The following is a 16,870-nucleotide window of genomic DNA, read 5'->3' as shown; positions in this document are numbered from 1 at the left end:
CACTGCCCTGCTCTCTCTCCATAGCCCTGCATCAATCCCCAAACTAATCCCACTGCCCTGCTTTCTCCCCATACCCCTGTATCAATCCCCAAACTAATCCCACTGCCCCACTCTCTCCCCATAGCCCTGTATCAATCCCCAAACTAATCCCACTGCCCGCACTCACTCCCCATAGCCCTGCATCAATCCCAAACTAATCCCACTGCCCCGCTGTCTCCCCATAGCCCTGTATCAATCCCAAACTAATCCCACTGCCCTGCTCTCTCTCCATAGCCCTGCATCAATCCCAAACTAATCCCACTGCCCTGCTCTCTCCCCATAGCCCTGTATCAATCCCAAACTAATCCCACTGCCCTGCTCTCTCTCCATAGCCCTGCATCAATCCCAAACTAATCCCACTGCCCCCACTCACTCCCCATAGCCCTGCATCAATCCCAAACTAATCCCACTCTCTCCCCATAGCCCTGTATCAATCCTGAAACTAATCCCACTGCCCCACTCTTTCCCCATCGCCCTGTGTCAATCACCAAGCTAATCCCACTGCCCCATTCTCTCCTCATAGCCCTGTATCAATACCAAACTACTCCTAGTTTCCTGCTGTCTCTCGGATTAGCCCTGTATCAATCCCCAAACTAATCCCACTCCCCCACACTCTCCCCATCGCCCTGTTTCAGTCCCCAAACTAGTCCCACTCCCCCACTCTTTCCCCATAGCCCTGTATCAATCCCAAACTAATCCCACTGCCCCACTCTCTCTCCTTAGCCCTGTATCTATCCGCAAACTAATCCCACTACCCCACTCTCTCGCCTTAGTCCTCTATCAATCCCCAACTAATCCCCCTGCCCCACTCTCTACCATTGCCCTATATCAATCCCCAAACTAATCCCCCTGCCCCGCTCTCTCTCCAAAGCCCGTTATCAATCCCCAAACTAATCCCACTGCCCCACTCTCTTCCCAAAGCCCTTTATCACTCCCAAACTAATCCCACTGTCCCGCGCTCTCACCATTGGACTGTTCCTCTCTCTGCTTTACATAGTTATCCATGGTTTTTCTCCTTGGAGCAGTGAAGGTTAAGAAGGAGATTTATTTGGGGCGTTTGCAATCAATAGGTGTTTGGATGGAGTAAATGATGAGAAATTTTCCCAGTGGCACGGAGGTTGGGGAACCAGTGGGACACAGATCGTTGGCGATTGGTGAAAGAACCAGAGGGAGGGAGATGAGGAAACATTTATCGACGCAGTGACTTGTTGTGATCTAGAATGCGCTGTCTGAAAGGGCAGTGGAAGCAGATTGAGGCCTAACTCTCAGAAGGGGGATTCGTTTAAATACTGGTAGGGGAAAGGAATTGCTCAGTGGAAGGTGGCATTAATTGCACAAAGAGCTAGCCCAGACACGGTGGGCCAAATGGCCGCCTCGCTCGCCGACGCGGTCCTGTGATTTCAGCACCGAAGCAGCACTCTCGTCCCCGACCTCCTTGCCTCATGTGGGGTCGGGCCTCCCCGCTTGTGGGTTCCTTAAGACGGGATTTGCCCCCTCCTCTCTCTCTTCCCCCACCCCCCTACCCCGGCCGCAGCTGAACGCCTTGCCCTCTCCGTTTCCCCAGGTGAAAGTCAGGTTGGCGGATTACGATTACATGAAGTTCTGGGCACTCGGCATACGGGTGGGAACGCCGCAGCCACTGGACAAGACAAAGGAGGAGCGCGCCTCCAAGCGTCAGTTCTTCCAGCGCATGGTGAAGATGCCAATGGAGAGGTAAGAGGTGTCTGGCTTTTATTGCCCGTCCCTAATCGCCCCTTGAGAAGGTGGCGTTGAGCGTCCGCCTTGAGCTGCTGCAGTTCCTGGGGTGCAGGTCCGCCCGCAGTGCTGCTCGGAAGGGAGTTCCAGGATTGTGACCCAGCACCAGTGAAGGAACGGCCGATATCGTTCCAAGTCGGGGCGGTGAGCGGCTCGGAGGGGAACTTGCAGGCGGTGGGTGTTCCCATGCTCCTGCTGCCCTTGTCCTTCGAGTTGGTAGAGGTCGCGGGTTTGGGCGGCGCTGTCTAAGGAACCTTGGTGTGTTGCTGCAGTGCATCGTGTCACGCGCAAATTTATGTCTGATTATGCGCTGAAACTTTTGCTCTGTTAAGGGCACGATATAAATGAAAGGTTACGAGGGAGATTGACCAGAATGGTCCCAGGGATGAGGGCCTTCAGTTAATGTGCAGAGACTGGGAGATTTTGGGATTGTTCTCCTGAGAACAGAGAAGGTTAAGAGGGAGATTTAATAGAGATGTTCAAAATCAGGAAGGGTTTGAACAGAATAAGTAAGGAGAAACTGGCAGGGAGTCAGTAACTAGAGGACGCAGATCTGAGGTTAATGGTAAAAGGTGCAGAGCGGAGATGTTTAACCCGGGCAGGGTGGTCATAGAGTTATACAACACAGAAACAGGCCCTTCGGCCCATCGAGTCTGTGCCGGCCATCAAGCTCCTAACTATTCTAATCCAATTTTCCAGCACTTGGCCCGTAGCCTTGTATGCTATGACGTTTCAAGTGCTCATCTAAATACTTAAATGTTGTGAGGGTTCCTGCCTCTACCACCTCTTCAGGCAGTGTGTTCCAGATTCCAACCACCATCTGAGTGGAAAAAAAATTCCTCAAATCCCCTCTAAACCTCCTGCCTTCAATCTATGCCCCCTGGTTATTGGCACCTCAGCTAAGGGAAAAAGTCTCTTCCTATCTAACCTATCAATGCCCCTCATAATCTTCTACACCTCAATCAGGTCCCCCCTCAGCCTTCTCTGCTCTAAGGAAAACAACCCTAGCCTATCCAATCTCTCTTCATGGCTGAAATACTCCAGCCCAGGCAACATCCTAGTGAATCTCCTCTGCATCCTCTCCAGTACAATCACATCCTTCCTATAGTGTGGTGCCCAGAACTGTACACAGTACTCCAGCTGTGGCCTAACTAGTGTTTTATACAGCTCCATCAGAACCTCGCTGCTCTTATATTCTATGCCTCGGCTAGTAAAGGCAAGTATCCCATATGCCTTCCTAATCACCTTATCTACCTGTGCTACTGCCTTCAATGATCTATGGACAAGTACACCAAGATCTCTCTGACCCTCTGTACATCGATTGTATATTCCCTTGCCTTGTTAGTCCTCCCAAAATGCATCACCTCACACTTCTCAGGATTAAATTCCATTTGCCACTGCTCTGCCCATCTATATCGTCCTGTAATCGAAGGCTTTCCTTCTCACTATTTACGACACCACCTATTTTCATGTCATCTGTGAACTGGGTGCCCATGTTTAACCCGGGCTGGGTGGCCGGGTTTAACCCGGGCTGGTTCTCCATTTTTTGGAGTGGGCTTGGTGGCCAGGTTTAATCTGCGCAGGTTGACCACTTTTTGGAGGGGGCACGGTGGCCATATTGTATCTGGGCATGTTATCCATTTTGGAGTGACACAGCGGCCATGTTTAATTTGGGCAGCATGGCCATGTTTTATCTGGGCAGGTTGTCCATTTTCTGGAGTGGGCACGGTGGACATATTATAGCTGGGCAGGTTGTCAATTTTTTGGAGTGAGCAAGGTGACCATAATTAATTTGGGCAGGTTGTCAATTTTTTGGAGTGGGCATGGTGGCCATCTTTAATCTGGGCACTATGTCCATTTTCTGAAGTGGGCATGGTGGCCATGATCAATCTGGGAATGTTGTCCATTATTAGAGTGGACACGGCAGCCATATTGAATAGGATTGCAGCAGTGGCGACACTGGGGATGTCCTGAGGAGTCAAAAGGACACTATATCAATGCGAATCTCCCTTTTCTGACCTCCTCCCATTGCCCCCCCCCCCCCCCCCCCACAGGCGGTACTGCAAGCGGGTAGTAATGGCGGCTCGGCTGCGGAACGGGCGCTTGGTTCTAAAGTCATTCAAGGACATCCCGCTGGAGAACCTGGAGCATCTGCTGCCGTCCGTGCGGATGCGTATCTCCTTCTCCGACCGCACCTTGCTCTACTTCACCCTGGTGGTGGGGGGCTCGGCCCTGTTTGCCAACTTGACTGTGCTAGGCTTTTACAGCCTGAAGGTGGACTTCCTGCTGCTATTCCTCCTCTTCACCGTGCTGATGACCCAACGCTCCCAGCGCCTCTTCCGGCTGAAACGTGACAAGAAAGCCCTGGACCACTCTACCATGCTGCACGACAGGACCACATCCAACAACGCAGAGCTGCTCGTGGCTTTGGTGCACCGCGCCCAGCAGGAGCACATGAAGGAGCTGATGCTGGCTCACACCTTCATGCACCTCGTCCGCCTGCATCACCAGCCCGAGGCGTCTCCCGATCGTGGTGAGTAAATCTCCCTCTACATTGTCCCTCATCAAACACTCCCAGGACAGGTACAGCACTGGGTTAGATACAGAGCAAAGCTCCCTCTACACTGTCCCCATCAAACACTCCCAGGACAGGTACAGCACTGGGTTAGATACAGAGTAAATCTCCCTCTACTCTGTCCCCATCAAACACTCCCAGGACAGGTACAGCACGGGGTTAGATACAGAGTAAATCTCCCTCTACTCTGTCCCCATCAAACACTCCCAGGACAGGTACAGCACGGGGTTAGATACAGAGTAAATCTCCCTCTACTCTGTCCCCATCAAACACTCCCAGGACAGGTACAGCACGGGGTTAGATACAGAGTAAATCTCCCTCTACTCTGTCCCCATCAAACACTCCCAGGACAGGTACAGTACGGGGGTTAGATACAGAGTAAATCTCCCTCTACACTGTCCCCATCAAACACTCCCAGGACAGGTACAGCACTGGGTTAGATACAGAGTAAAGCTCCCTCTACTCTGTCCCCATCAAACACTCCCAGGACAGGTACAGCACGGGGTTAGATACAGAGTAAATCTCCCTCTACTCTGTCCCCATCAAACACTCCCAGAACAGGTACAGCACGGGGGTTAGATACAGAGTAAATCTCCCTCTACTCTGTCCCCATCAAACACTCCCAGGACAGGTACAGCACTGGGTTAGATACAGAATAAAGCTCCCTCTACACTGTCCCCCCATCAAACTCTCCCAGTACATGGGGTTAGATACAGAGTAAAGCTCCCTCTGCCTTCCTAATTGCTCGCTGAACCTCCATGTTAACTGTCTCTGATTCATGTGCAAGGACACCCCGGACTCTCGGAATACCCTGGTTTGTCACCTTCTTAAAAAATAATTCTGCTTTCCCGTTCTTCTTGCTCCGTCATCTGCTTCCCTGTCCAATCAGTTGCGTGCTCTACATCTCTTTGCACTCTCCTGGCCTCCTACTCACAGCTGACTTTCCCACTGAGCCTTGTGTCCTGAGCAAACATGGATACATACACTAGAGCATTGCACCCAGTTGTGCCCGGCACTCTTTAGGAAGGACGTGAGGGTCCTCGAGAGGGTGCAGAGGAGATCTCCCAGAACGGTTGCCAGGACGAGGGAGTTTCACTACAAGGCGAGGTTTTAGAAGCCGGGATGTGAGGAAGAGTTTTTTTTTTATGCAGCGAGTGATCGTGATCTGGAACTCGCAGACATGATGCATGATTTCAGAAGGAAGTTGGATGGGCATGTGATGGGAGTAAACTTACAGAACTGCAGGGATAGAGCAGGGCAAGTGGGACGGACTGGATTGCTCCACGGAGAGCTAGCATGGACTAGATGAGCCGAGTGGCCTCCTTCTGTGCTGTAAATGACTCTCTGACTCTAAATGTTCTCTGTCTGCCTTCAGAGTAGAAGACACAAAGAAGATACCAGAAATAAGCCATTTGTTTCTTATCCAAGCTGACACTGACCCTCCTACCTTTTATGTAGTCCATTGGTCACATCTTTGCTATTTCCTTATTCCCCATCATAATTTCTCCTGTTTCTGCCTGTAAGGGAGCAACATTTACTTTAGCTACTCTCCTTTTTACAGACTTGTAAAAGCTCTCTCAGTCTATTTTTCCCTCTTTATTTCTTGGAGATTCTTTACTGGATTTTTTTCCCGCAACATTGTAAGCCATTTCTTGAAATCTACTATCATCCATGTCTGCACCACTTTGCCCTTGAGATTTTTTTTCTGCTTAAGGGAATGTTTAGTTATGAATGACTTCTTTAATTGTTATATCTTTTAATCTATTTGCCCAACCTACCTTCGCCAGCTCGCCCCCTCACTCCTGTGCAATTGGCTTTGTTTAAGTTCAGCGCTGCAGTTTCGGACTTATGTCAGTCGCTCTCAAACTCTGTGTGGCTTCCATCATATTATGATCACTCTTCCCTCGCTATGAGATAAACCCTGTCTCGCTGCACAGAAAAAGATCTAAAATTTGCTCCTCTTCCACGGTTGGTTCCAGGAAACTGTCTCAAATATGTTCCAGGAGCTCAACCTGCAATTTCATTTGCCCAAGTTAGGTGATGATGAGAGTGCCCACGATTAACACATTACTGTGTCTATGACGGACTTCTTCACCGTTAAGAAATGCTTTTCTCTGATCCTCTACAGACGCAGAGGTGGCTGCCCTGCTGTCGAGCAATGTGTCAGTCTGGCTGCGGCAGCAGTCGGGCCTGCCCATCGCCTTCAACGGAGCCCGCGCCCTGGCCCACCTGCAGAGCCTCGAGAGGCAGCTGAGCGAGCCCCACTGAGTCAGCGGCAACGGGGGACGCAGGAGGACGGCGGAGGGGAGGACCGACGCACCCTCACGTGATGGTTAGCTGTGGACGACAGGGCCCCATTCCCGTGGCCTGCGCTGAGTTAGCTGGTCTGACCCAGGGCGGTAGTGAGTCCCACACACACAGCCGCCACCAGCAACGCCGCATTGAGAGGCTGCGACGGCTCCTGCAGTCGAATAGTTAGCACTTGCTCCCTGCCAGAGGGAACAGGCTGCCAGGTTAGGGCAAGCAGGCACCCATGCGAGAGAGACAGAGACGGGGGGGGGTGGGGGGTGGTGCCGAGCGGGCGCAGGGTGAAAGGAAGAAAGAATGTAGTCAGGCAGGTTTAACAAGATGGCTTGACCCACCTTCCCGTGGAGAGGGGGAGGGGCAGGATTTGAATGGGTGTGACAGGAGGAGGGGTAGGGGAGAGATGCGGGGGAGGAGAGGGACGAGGTGCAATGGGGAGGGGAAGGATTTGAGGGGAAAGGAGGGAGAGGTAGGGGACGAGATGTGAAGAGGAATGGAGGGACAGGAGGGAGAAGGGTGACCAGAATCCGGGTGAGGCAGAGCTGTCTCCTCTTTAGTTCCATAGCCCAATCCCAGTGAATCCCCAGAACCTGCCGACCAGCCCTGAACAGAGAACGATGATTCAAAATAAAGACTATTTAGCCAAACCCACATCTTTCTTGTGTTTTTGTGTCTTCACCACACACGTCCCACTCCGTCACTGAGCAAATCTAAGGCATCTATCACACCTCCCTTTCGTTATCACCATCTCAGTCTCTCCCACATCTCTCCAACTCAATCCCTGCCTCTTTCTCTCCATCTCACACTCTGTCTTTTTCTCTGTCCCACTCTTGCCATCTCTCTCTCTCCCTCTGTGTCCCTCCCCCTCAGTCTCCCTCTCCCTCATGCTCTCTCCCCATTTCTCTCTCCCTCTCCCTCATGCTCTCTCCCCGTTTCTGTCTCCCTCTCCCCGTTTCTGTCTCCCTCTCCCCGTTTCTGTCTCTCTCTCCCCCTCCCCCCTTCCTCTCTCCCCCTCCCCCCTTCCTCTCTCCCCCTCCCCCCTTCCTCTCTCCCCCTTCCTCTCTCCCCCTCCCCCCTTCCTCTCTCCCCCTCCCCCCTTCCTCTCTCCCCCTCCCCCCTTCCTCTCTCCCCCTCCCCCCTTCCTCTCTCCCCCGCCCCCCTTCCTCTCTTCCCCCCGACTCTCTCTCTCTTCCCCCCCCGCCCCGACTCTCTCTCTCTTCCCCCCCCCGCTCCGACTCTCTCTCTCTTCCCCCCCCCGCCCCGACTCTCTCTCTCTTCCCCCCCCCCCCGCCCCGACTCTCTCTCTCTTCTTCCCCCCCCCGCCCCGACTCTCTCTCCCCCCCCGCCCCGACTCTCTCTCCCCCCCCGCCCCGACTCTCTCTCCCCCCCCGCCCCGACTCTCTCTCCCCCCCCGCCCCGACTCTCTCTCCCCCCCCGCCCCGACTCTCTCTCCCCCCCCGCCCCGACTCTCTCTCCCCCCCCGCCCCGACTCTCTCTCCCCCCCCGCCCCGACTCTCTCTCTCTCTCCCCCCCCGCCCCGACTCTCTCTCTCTCTCCCCCCCCGCCCCGACTCTCTCTCTCTCTCCCCCCCCCGCCCCGACTCTCTCTCTCTCTCCCCCCCCGCCCCTCTCTCCCTTTCTCTGTCAGCGGCATCTTGCCTTTATAGGTAGCCTTTCAGTATAGTAAAACGTTCCAGAGTGCACCGCAGGAGCATTCATCAGACAATATTAGACAACGAACCACACAAGGCAATATTAGGACTGGGAACCAAAAGCTTGGTCAAAGAGATCAGTTTTCGGGAGCAGCTTAGAGGGGTAGAGCGAGTTGGGGTGGGAATTTCAGAGCTTGGGACCCAGGTGGCTGAAGGCAAGAGGCCAGAATTGGAGGAGTACAGCTTTTGTGAAGAGTTGTGTGGCTGGAAGAGGTTACAGAGAGAGAGAGAGAGAGAAGTCCGGGAGGTATTTAGAAGCTATATCCTCACCCTTATTGCTAAGTGGGGGGTGGTGTTTGCATTCCGGAGGTGGACTGCGGTGAGAGAGAATAAAGACATCAAAGAGGGAGGCGAGGGTACGGTTGAGCTGTGACAATGTCGGGACGCAGGGAGGTTGGGGTTTTGAAAGTGCAGTTGTAAGCGAATTGGGTACGGCTTTTATTTTTTAAATCGAGGGGCGGATATAGAATGAGGTAGGGTTGGGGCGAGTAAGTGGGGGATGTGGGTGGAGAGCGATACAAGGACACGATCAGAGATGGCCTTTTCTGCAAATGACGCGATGGGAGTAGAGCGGCCGCCCGAGAATGAAAGACCGAGGGGTGGCTGTGAATCTGGGCTGGGGAGTTTACAGAGGGGGAGATTATGGGCGGGTAACATGGCCGTGGGATCGTTTACACCCAACCTGGGAGGCCAGATGGGTCCTCAGTTTAACGTCTCATCCGAAAGACAGCACTTCCGACAGTGCTGCACTCCCTCAGTACTGGCACCGAGGGAGAGTCGGCCTGGATTATGGAGCTCAAGTCCTTGGAGTATATACATCTCCCTCCGACAGTGCTACACTCCCTCAGTACTGGCACCGAGGGAGTGTCGGCCTGGATTATGGAGCTCAAGTCCTTAGAGTATATACATCTCCCTCCGACAGTGCTGCACTCCCTCAGTACTGGCACCGGGGGAGTGTCGGCCTGGATTATGTGGTTAAATCTCTGGAGCATGACTGCAATCGATAATCTTCCGAATCAGAGGGGTGTGTTGCCCACTGCGACTCAGCTGCCTCCCAATATCCGGGTAACAAGCATCACTGAATGGGGCAGAACATTCTGAAGGGGGAAGAGGAACAGCTTAAAGCGCTGTACACCTCCCTTCCTCCTGTACCCTCTGTTACCCCTCCCTATGTTACCCCTCCCTCCTGTACATTCTCCTCCTGTACCCCTCCCTCCTGCACATTCTCCTCCTGTACCCCTCCCCCCTGTACCCCTCCCCCCTGTACCCCTCCCCCCTGTACCCCTCCCCCCTGTACCCCTCCCCCCTGTACCCCTCCCCCCTGTACCCCTCCCCCCTGTACCCCTCCCCCCTGTACCCCTCCCCCCTGTACCCCTCCCCCCTGTACCCCTCCCCCCTGTACCCCTCCCTCCTGTACCCTTCCCTCCTGTACCCTTCCCTCCCTCTTGAACATTCTCCTCCTGTTGCCCCTCGCTCCTGTCCTCCTCGCTCCTGTCCTCCTCGCTCCTGTCCTCCTCGCTCCTGTCCTCCTCGCTCCTGTCCTCCTCGCTCCTGTCCTCCTCCCTCCTGTCCTCCTCCCTCCTGTCCTCCTCCCTCCTGTCCTCCTCCCTCCTGTCCTCCTCCCTCCTATCCTCCTCCCTCCTGTCCTTTCTCCTCCTGTGCCCCTCCCTCCTGTACTCCTCCCTCCTGTACATTCTCGTCCTGTGCCCCTCCCTCTTGTACCCCTCCCTCCTGTGCCCCCCCCTCCTGTGCCCCCCCTCCTGTACCCCCCCTTCAGTACCCCCCCTCCTGTACCCCTCCCTCCTGTACCTCCTTCCTGTTCCCCTCCGTCCTGTGCCCCCCCTCATGCGCCCATACGTCCTGATTCCCCCACCCCCCTCCTGTGCCTCTCTCTCCTCTATCCGTCCCTCATGTGTCCCGACCTCGTATCTCCTTCTCTTCTGAGCCCCTGTCTGCTGTGTCCATTCCTCATACGCTCCTCGTTCCTCGGTCTCTCTCCTTTGCACCTCCCTCATGCTCCACTTGCCCTTTGTCCCCTTCCTTTGTCCCTCTCTCGCGTTCCCTCCCTCCCGCTTCCCTCCATCCTTTTCCTCCGTCCACTGCCCCTCCCTCAAGCATCCCTCCATCTAGTGTCTCTCCATCCAGCGTCCCTCCGGTGTCCCTCCCTCCAGTGTCCCTCACTCCTGTCTGACTGTATCGAGCTCTGGGAAATCTGTGTGCGAGGCATTGATTTAAAGGAATGGTGAAACAATGGGAAAACCTCTTCAATTCCCTGTGATTATCCTGTCGGAAAACCTCTCCATTTCCTGTGATTTTAGTGTGGGAAAGCTTTTCCATTCCCAGTGGTTATCCCATGGGAAGGTGTGTCCGTACCTTGTGATTATCCAGTGGAAATTCCATTCCCGGTGATTATCCTGTGGGAATGACTCGCCATTCCCTGTGATTATTGTGCTGAAAAGCCTTTCCATTCCCAGTGGTTATCCAGTGGGAAGGTGTCTCCATTCCATGTGATTATCCCATGCAAATTCCATTCCCTGTGATTGTCCCGTGGGAAAGCTTCTCCATTCACTGTGAATATCCTGTGGGAAAGCCTCTCCATTCCCAGTGATTATCCTGCGGGAAAGCCTCTCCATTCCCTGTGATTATCCTGTGGGAAAGCCTCTCCATTCCCTGTGATTATCCTGCGGGAAAGCCTCTCCATCCCTGTGAGTATCCTGTGGGAAAGCCTCTCCCTTCCCTGTGATGATCTGGTGGGAATGCCGCTCCATTCCCTGTGATGATCCTGCGGGAATGCCTCTCCATTCCCTGTGATTATCCTGCGGCAATGCCTCTCCATTCCCTGTGATTATCCTGCGGGAATGCCTCTCCATTCCCTGTTACTATCCTGCAGGAGTGCCTCTCCATTCCCTGTGATTATCCTGCGGGAATGCCGCTCCATTCCCTCTGATGATCCTGCGGGAATGCCTGTCCATTCCCCGTGATTATCCTGCGGGAATGCCACTGCATTCCCCGTGATTATCCTGCGGGAATGCCTCTCCATTCCCTGTTACTATCCTGCAGGAGTGCCTCTCCATTCCCAGTGATTATCCTGTGGGAATGCCTCACTATTCCCAGTTACTATCCTGCAGGAGTGCCTCTCCATTCCCTGTGATTATCCTGCGGGAATGCCTCTCCATTCCCTGTTACTATCCTGCAGGAGTGCCTCTCCATTCCCTGTGATTATCCTGCGGGAATGCCTCACCATTCCCTCTGATTTTCCTGCGGGAATGCCTCTCCATTCCCTGTGATTATCCTGTGGGAATACCGCTCCATTCCCTCTGATGATCCTGCGGGAATGCCTCACCATTCCCTGTGATTATCCTGCGGGAATGCCTCTCCATTCCCCGTGATTATCCTGCGGGAATGCCTCTCCATTCCCTGTGATTATCCTGCGGGAATGCCTCTCCATTCCCCATGATTATCCTGCAGGAATGCCTCTCCCTTCCCTGTTACTATCCTGCAGGAGTGCCTCTCCATTCCCAGTGATTATCCTGTGGGAATGCCTCACCATTCCCTGTGATTATCCTGCGGGAATGCCTCACCATTCCCTGTGATTCTCCTGCGGGAATGCCTCACCATTCCCTGTGATTCTCCTGCGGGAATGCCACTCCATTCCCTGTGATTCTCCTGCGGGAATGCCACTCCATTCCCTGTGATTCTCCTGCGGGAATGCCTCTCCATTCCCTGTGATTATCCTGCGGGAATGCCTCTCCATTCCCTGTTACTATCCTGCAGGAATGCCTCTCCATTCCCTGTTACTATCCTGCAGGAGTGCCTCTCCATTCCCTGTGATTATCCTGCGGGAATGCCTCTCCATTCCCTGTTACTATCCTGCAGGAGTGCCTCTCCATTCCCTGTGATTATCCTGCGGGAATGCCTCTCCATTCCCTGTTACTATCCTGCAGGAGTGCCTCTCCATTCCCTGTGATTATCCTGCGGGAATGCCGCTCCATTCCCTCTGATGATCCTGCGGGAATGCCTCACCATTCCCCGTGATTATCCTGCGGGAATGCCTCTCCATTCCCCGTGATTATCCTGCGGGAATGCCTCTCCATTCCCCATGATTATCCTGCGGGAATGCCTCTCCATTCCCTGTGATTATCCTGTGGGACTGCCTCACCATTCCCTGTGATTATCCTGCGGGAATGACTCACCATTCCCTGTGATTATCCTGCGGGAATGCCTCACCATTCCCTGTGATTATCCTGCGGGAAGGCCTCCCCATTCCCCGGTGGGAAAGCCTGCACGTTCCCTCTGATTATCCTGCTGGAAAGCCTCTCCATTCTCTGTGATCATCCTCCGGGAATGCGCCTCCATTCCCTGTGATCATCTTCCGGGAATGCACCTCCATTTCCTGTGATTATCCTCCGGGAATGCCTCTCCATTCCCTGTGACAATCCTATTGGAATGCCTTCCCATTCCCGGTGATTATCCTGCGGGAATGCCTCTCCATTCCCTGTGATGATCCTGAGGTAAAGGCTCTCCATTTCATGTGATGATCATGCGGGAATGCCTCTCCATTCCGTGTGACGATCCAGTTGGAATGCCTCTCCATTCCCTGTGATAATCCTGTTGGAATGCCTTCCCATTCCCAGTGATTATCCTGTTTTTCCACTGTGTTCAGTAATGATCACATTGTTGTTTACGTTAACACACACCCATTCACACACTCTCCAGCACCTTCTCCCCGACACGTCAGGATGGGTAATAAATTCCGGCTTCACCAGTGACGCTGACATCCCATGGTCGGATAAATATAAACACACGCCCCTGTTCAAGCCTTAAGTCATTGCCTTGCAGCTTGGCTGCCATCTAGTTTCAAATAGCTCCGATTTTTCGCACTGACTCTCTCATTCTCTGCCCTTCTCTGTCTCTCTATCTCTCTCCCTCGTTCTGTCTGCCTATCTCTCTCGCTCTGACTCTCTCTCTCTCATTCTCTGCCCTTCTCTGTCTATCTCTCTCCCTCGTTCTGTCTGCCTGTCTCTCTCTCCCTCGTTCTGTCTGCCTGTCTCTCTCTCTCTCGCACTGACTCTCTCATTCTCTGCCCTTCTCTGTCTCTCTCTCTCTCTCTCTCCCTTGTTCTGTCTGCCTGTCTCTCTCTCTCGCTCTGACTCTCTCTCTCATTCTCTGCCCTTCTCTGTCTCTCTCTCGATCTCTCTCCCTCGTTCTGTCTGCCTGTCTCTCCCTCTCATTCTCTGCCCTTCTCTGTCTCTGCCCTTCTCTGTCTCTCTATCTCTCTCCCTCGTTCTGTCTGCCTATCTCTCTCGCTCTGACTCTCTCTCTCTCATTCTCTGCCCTTCTGTCTATCTCTCACACTCGTTCTGTCTGCCTGTCTCTCTCTCTCGCACTCGTTCTGTCTGCCTGTCTCTCTCTCTCTCGCACTGACTCTCTCTCTCATTCTCTGCCCTTCTCTGTCTCTCTCTCTCTCTCCCTTGTTCTGTCTGCCTGTCTCTCTCTCTCGCTCTGACTCTCTCGCTCATTCTCTGCCCTTCTCTGTCTCTCTCCCTCGTTCTGTCTGCCTGTCTCTCCCTCTCATTCTCTGCCCTTCTCTGTCTCTCTTTCTCTCTCCCTCGTTCTGTCTGCCTATCTCTCTCGCTCTGACTCTCTCTCTCATTCTCTGCCCTTCTCTGTCTATCTCTCACACTCATTCTGTCTGCCTGTCTCTCTCTCTCTCTCCCTCGTTCTGTCTGCCTGTCTCTCTCTCTCGCTCTGACTCTCTCTCTCATTCTCTCCCCTTCTCTGTCTTTCTCTCTCTCTCCCTCGTTCTGTCTGCCTGTCTCTCTCGCTCTGACTCTCTCATTCTCTCTCTCTCTATCTCTCTCCCTTGTTCTGTCTGCCTGTCTCTCTCTCTCGCTCTGACTCTCTCTCTCATTCTCTGCCCTTCTCTGTCTCTCTCTCGATCTCTCTCCCTCATTCTGTCTGCCTGTCTCTCCCTCTCATTCTCTGCCCTTCTCTGTCTCTGCCCTTCTCTGTCTCTCTATCTCTCTCCCTCGTTCTGTCTGCCTATCTCTCTCGCTCTGACTCTCTCTCTCTCTCATTCTCTGCCCTTCTGTCTATCTCTCACACTCGTTCTGTCTGCCTGTCTCTCTCTCTCGCACTCGTTCTGTCTGCCTGTCTCTCTCTCTCGCACTGACTCTCTCTCTCATTCTCTGCCCTTCTCTGTCTCTCTCTCTCTCTCCCTTGTTCTGTCTGCCTGTCTCTCTCTCTCGCTCATTCTCTGCCCTTCTCTGTCTCTCTCCCTCGTTCTGTCTGCCTGTCTCTCCCTCTCATTCTCTACCCTTCTCTGTCTCTCTATCTCTCTCCCTCGTTCTGTCTGCCTATCTCTCTCGCTCTGACTCTCTCTCTCTCATTCTCTGCCCTTCTCTGTCTATCTCTCACACTCATTCTGTCTGCCTGTCTCTCTCTCTCTCTCTCCCTCGTTCTGTCTGCCTGTCTCTCTCTCTCGCTCTGACTCTCTCTCTCATTCTCTCCCCTTCTCTGTCTTTCTCTCTCTCTCCCTCGTTCTGTCTGCCTGTCTCTCTCGCTCTGACTCTCTCATTCTCTCTCTCTCTATCTCTCACACTCGTTCTGTCTGCCTGTCTCCCTCTCTCGCTCTGACTCTCTATCTCATTCTCTGCCCTTCTCTCTCTCCCCCTGTCTCTCTCTCTCCCCCTGTCTGTTTCTCTCAGTCTATGTGCCTGGTTTTAACACTCTGCCTCTCTCAGTCTCGGAGACCCATTAGCCCTTTGATCACCGAGCCAGTGTCACCAATAGCTGAATTGAAGGAAGGAGCAGTTTCAGGTTAATTTAATCTGCTAACAGTAATGTACAGTCCGCAGCAGTGCCAGTGACACACACACACAGATATATCAGATTGTTTTATTCTACTTGGAAAAGAGAAAGCATGCACAAATATTAAATATTAATATGACAAAATAGAATTTTTCTATTTACAGTCCTCATCATCTCCGGGAACACAGTGGAGAAGTACCGGAGACTGCAATATAGGATCAGCAGGAACATGAGATCTCACCTCCGAAGTGAGAGGGCAGTGGGTGGGTCTGGGGTGGGGTCAGCTATTAAACTGTGGCGTGCATCACAGCAGCGTGAGTGACAGGGAGGGTCATACATAGCGCAGGAGAGCCCCAGGCTCAATCCACGGCCTGTTCTGGGTTAGCCTGATCACACCCAATCTCACTGTCTGGCCTTCCTTTTCTCACTCGCTCAACCTGTCTCTCTCTCTCTGCTTTTCACTTTCTCTCTCACTCTGTGTCTGCCTTCCTGTCTCATTCACTCGCTCACACTCTCTCCCCCTCCCTCTGTCTCTCTCTCCCTCATTCTCTCCATTTCCGTTTCTCTCAGTCTGTCTTTCTCCCTCCCTTCAGTCTCTATCTTTGTCTCCGTCTGTCTCTCTCTGTCTCAGTCTGTCTCTTTCTTCTCTGTCTGTCTCTATCTGCATCTCTCCATCTCAGTTCTGGCTCTCTCCCTCAATCTGTCTCTCTCTGTCTCCTAGTATGTCTGTCTGTCACTCTCTCCCCCTCTGTCTGAGTGTCTCTCTATGTCTGTCTGCCTCTCTCTCTGACTGTCTGTCTCTCTCTGTATCCGTCTCTCTCTCTCTGTCCCTCTCCCACTGTCTGTCTCTCTCTCTCCCCCCCTCTGTCTGTCTGTCTCTGTCTCTCTCTATCTCAGTCTGTCTCTCTCTGTATCTGAGTCTCTCTCGGTCCCTCTCCCTCTGTCATTCTCTCTCTCTGTCCGTCTCTCTCTCTCTCTCTCTCTCTCTCTCGGTGTCCCTCCCTCTCTCTCTCGCTCTCTGTCCACTTGTTTCTCCCTCTCTCCCTCTCTGTCTCTTCCTCTCTCTCTCTCCCTGTTTCTCTCTCTCTCTCCCTGTTTCTCTCTCTCTCTCTGTTTCTCTCGCTCTCTCTCCCGCTCTCTCACTCTCTCCGTCTCTCCCTCTCTCTCCCTCTCTGTCTCTTCCTCTCTCTGTCTCCCTGTCTCTCCCTCTCTCTCTGTCTCCCTCTCTCTCTCTCCCTCTCTCTCTCCCCGTTTCTCTCGCTCTCTCCCCGTTTCTCTCGCTCTCTCCCCGTTTCTCTCGCTCTCTCCCCGTTTCTCTCGCTCTCTCCCCGTTTCTCTCGCTCTCTCCCCGTTTCTCTCGCTCTCTCCCCGTTTCTCTCGCTCTCTCCCCGTTTCTCTCGCTCTCTCCCCGTTTCTCTCGCTCTCTCCCCGTTTCTCTCGCTCTCTCCCCGTTTCTCTCGCTCTCTCCCCGTTTCTCTCGCTCTCTCCCCGTTTCTCTCGCTCTCTCCCCGTTTCTCTCGCTCTCTCCCCGTTTCTCTCGCTCTCTCCCCGTTTCTCTCGCTCTCTCCCCGTTTCTCTCGCTCTCTCCCCGTTTCTCTCGCTCTCTCCCCGTTTCTCTCGCTCTCTCCCCGTTTCTCTCGCTCTCTCCCCGTTTCTCTCGCTCTCTCCCCGTTTCT

The 16,870-nt window shown here is 53.5% G+C and overlaps 1 protein-coding gene across 1 annotated transcript in view; it reads left to right on the top strand.

The window, feature by feature from the left end:
- The window catches only part of LOC137364387 (transmembrane protein 143-like), a 40,627-nt gene extending 33,573 nt beyond the window's left edge, over nt 1-7,054 (top strand). Inside the window, exons 6-8 of the mRNA XM_068027640.1 lie at nt 1,604-1,752; nt 3,849-4,327; nt 6,498-7,054. Coding sequence (XP_067883741.1) covers nt 1,604-1,752; nt 3,849-4,327; nt 6,498-6,637 — 768 coding nt within the window. The 3' untranslated portion in view covers nt 6,638-7,054. The remainder of the gene's footprint in view (nt 1-1,603; nt 1,753-3,848; nt 4,328-6,497) is intronic.
- The last annotated feature ends 9,816 nt before the right edge of the window (nt 7,055-16,870 follow it).

The sequence above is a fragment of the Heterodontus francisci genome, unplaced genomic scaffold (assembly GCF_036365525.1).
Source record: "Heterodontus francisci isolate sHetFra1 unplaced genomic scaffold, sHetFra1.hap1 HAP1_SCAFFOLD_1434, whole genome shotgun sequence".
Classification (NCBI taxonomy): Eukaryota; Metazoa; Chordata; class Chondrichthyes; order Heterodontiformes; family Heterodontidae; genus Heterodontus; species Heterodontus francisci.
Note: the sequence above shows the minus strand (reverse complement) of the source record. Positions and strands in the feature narration are given on the sequence as shown.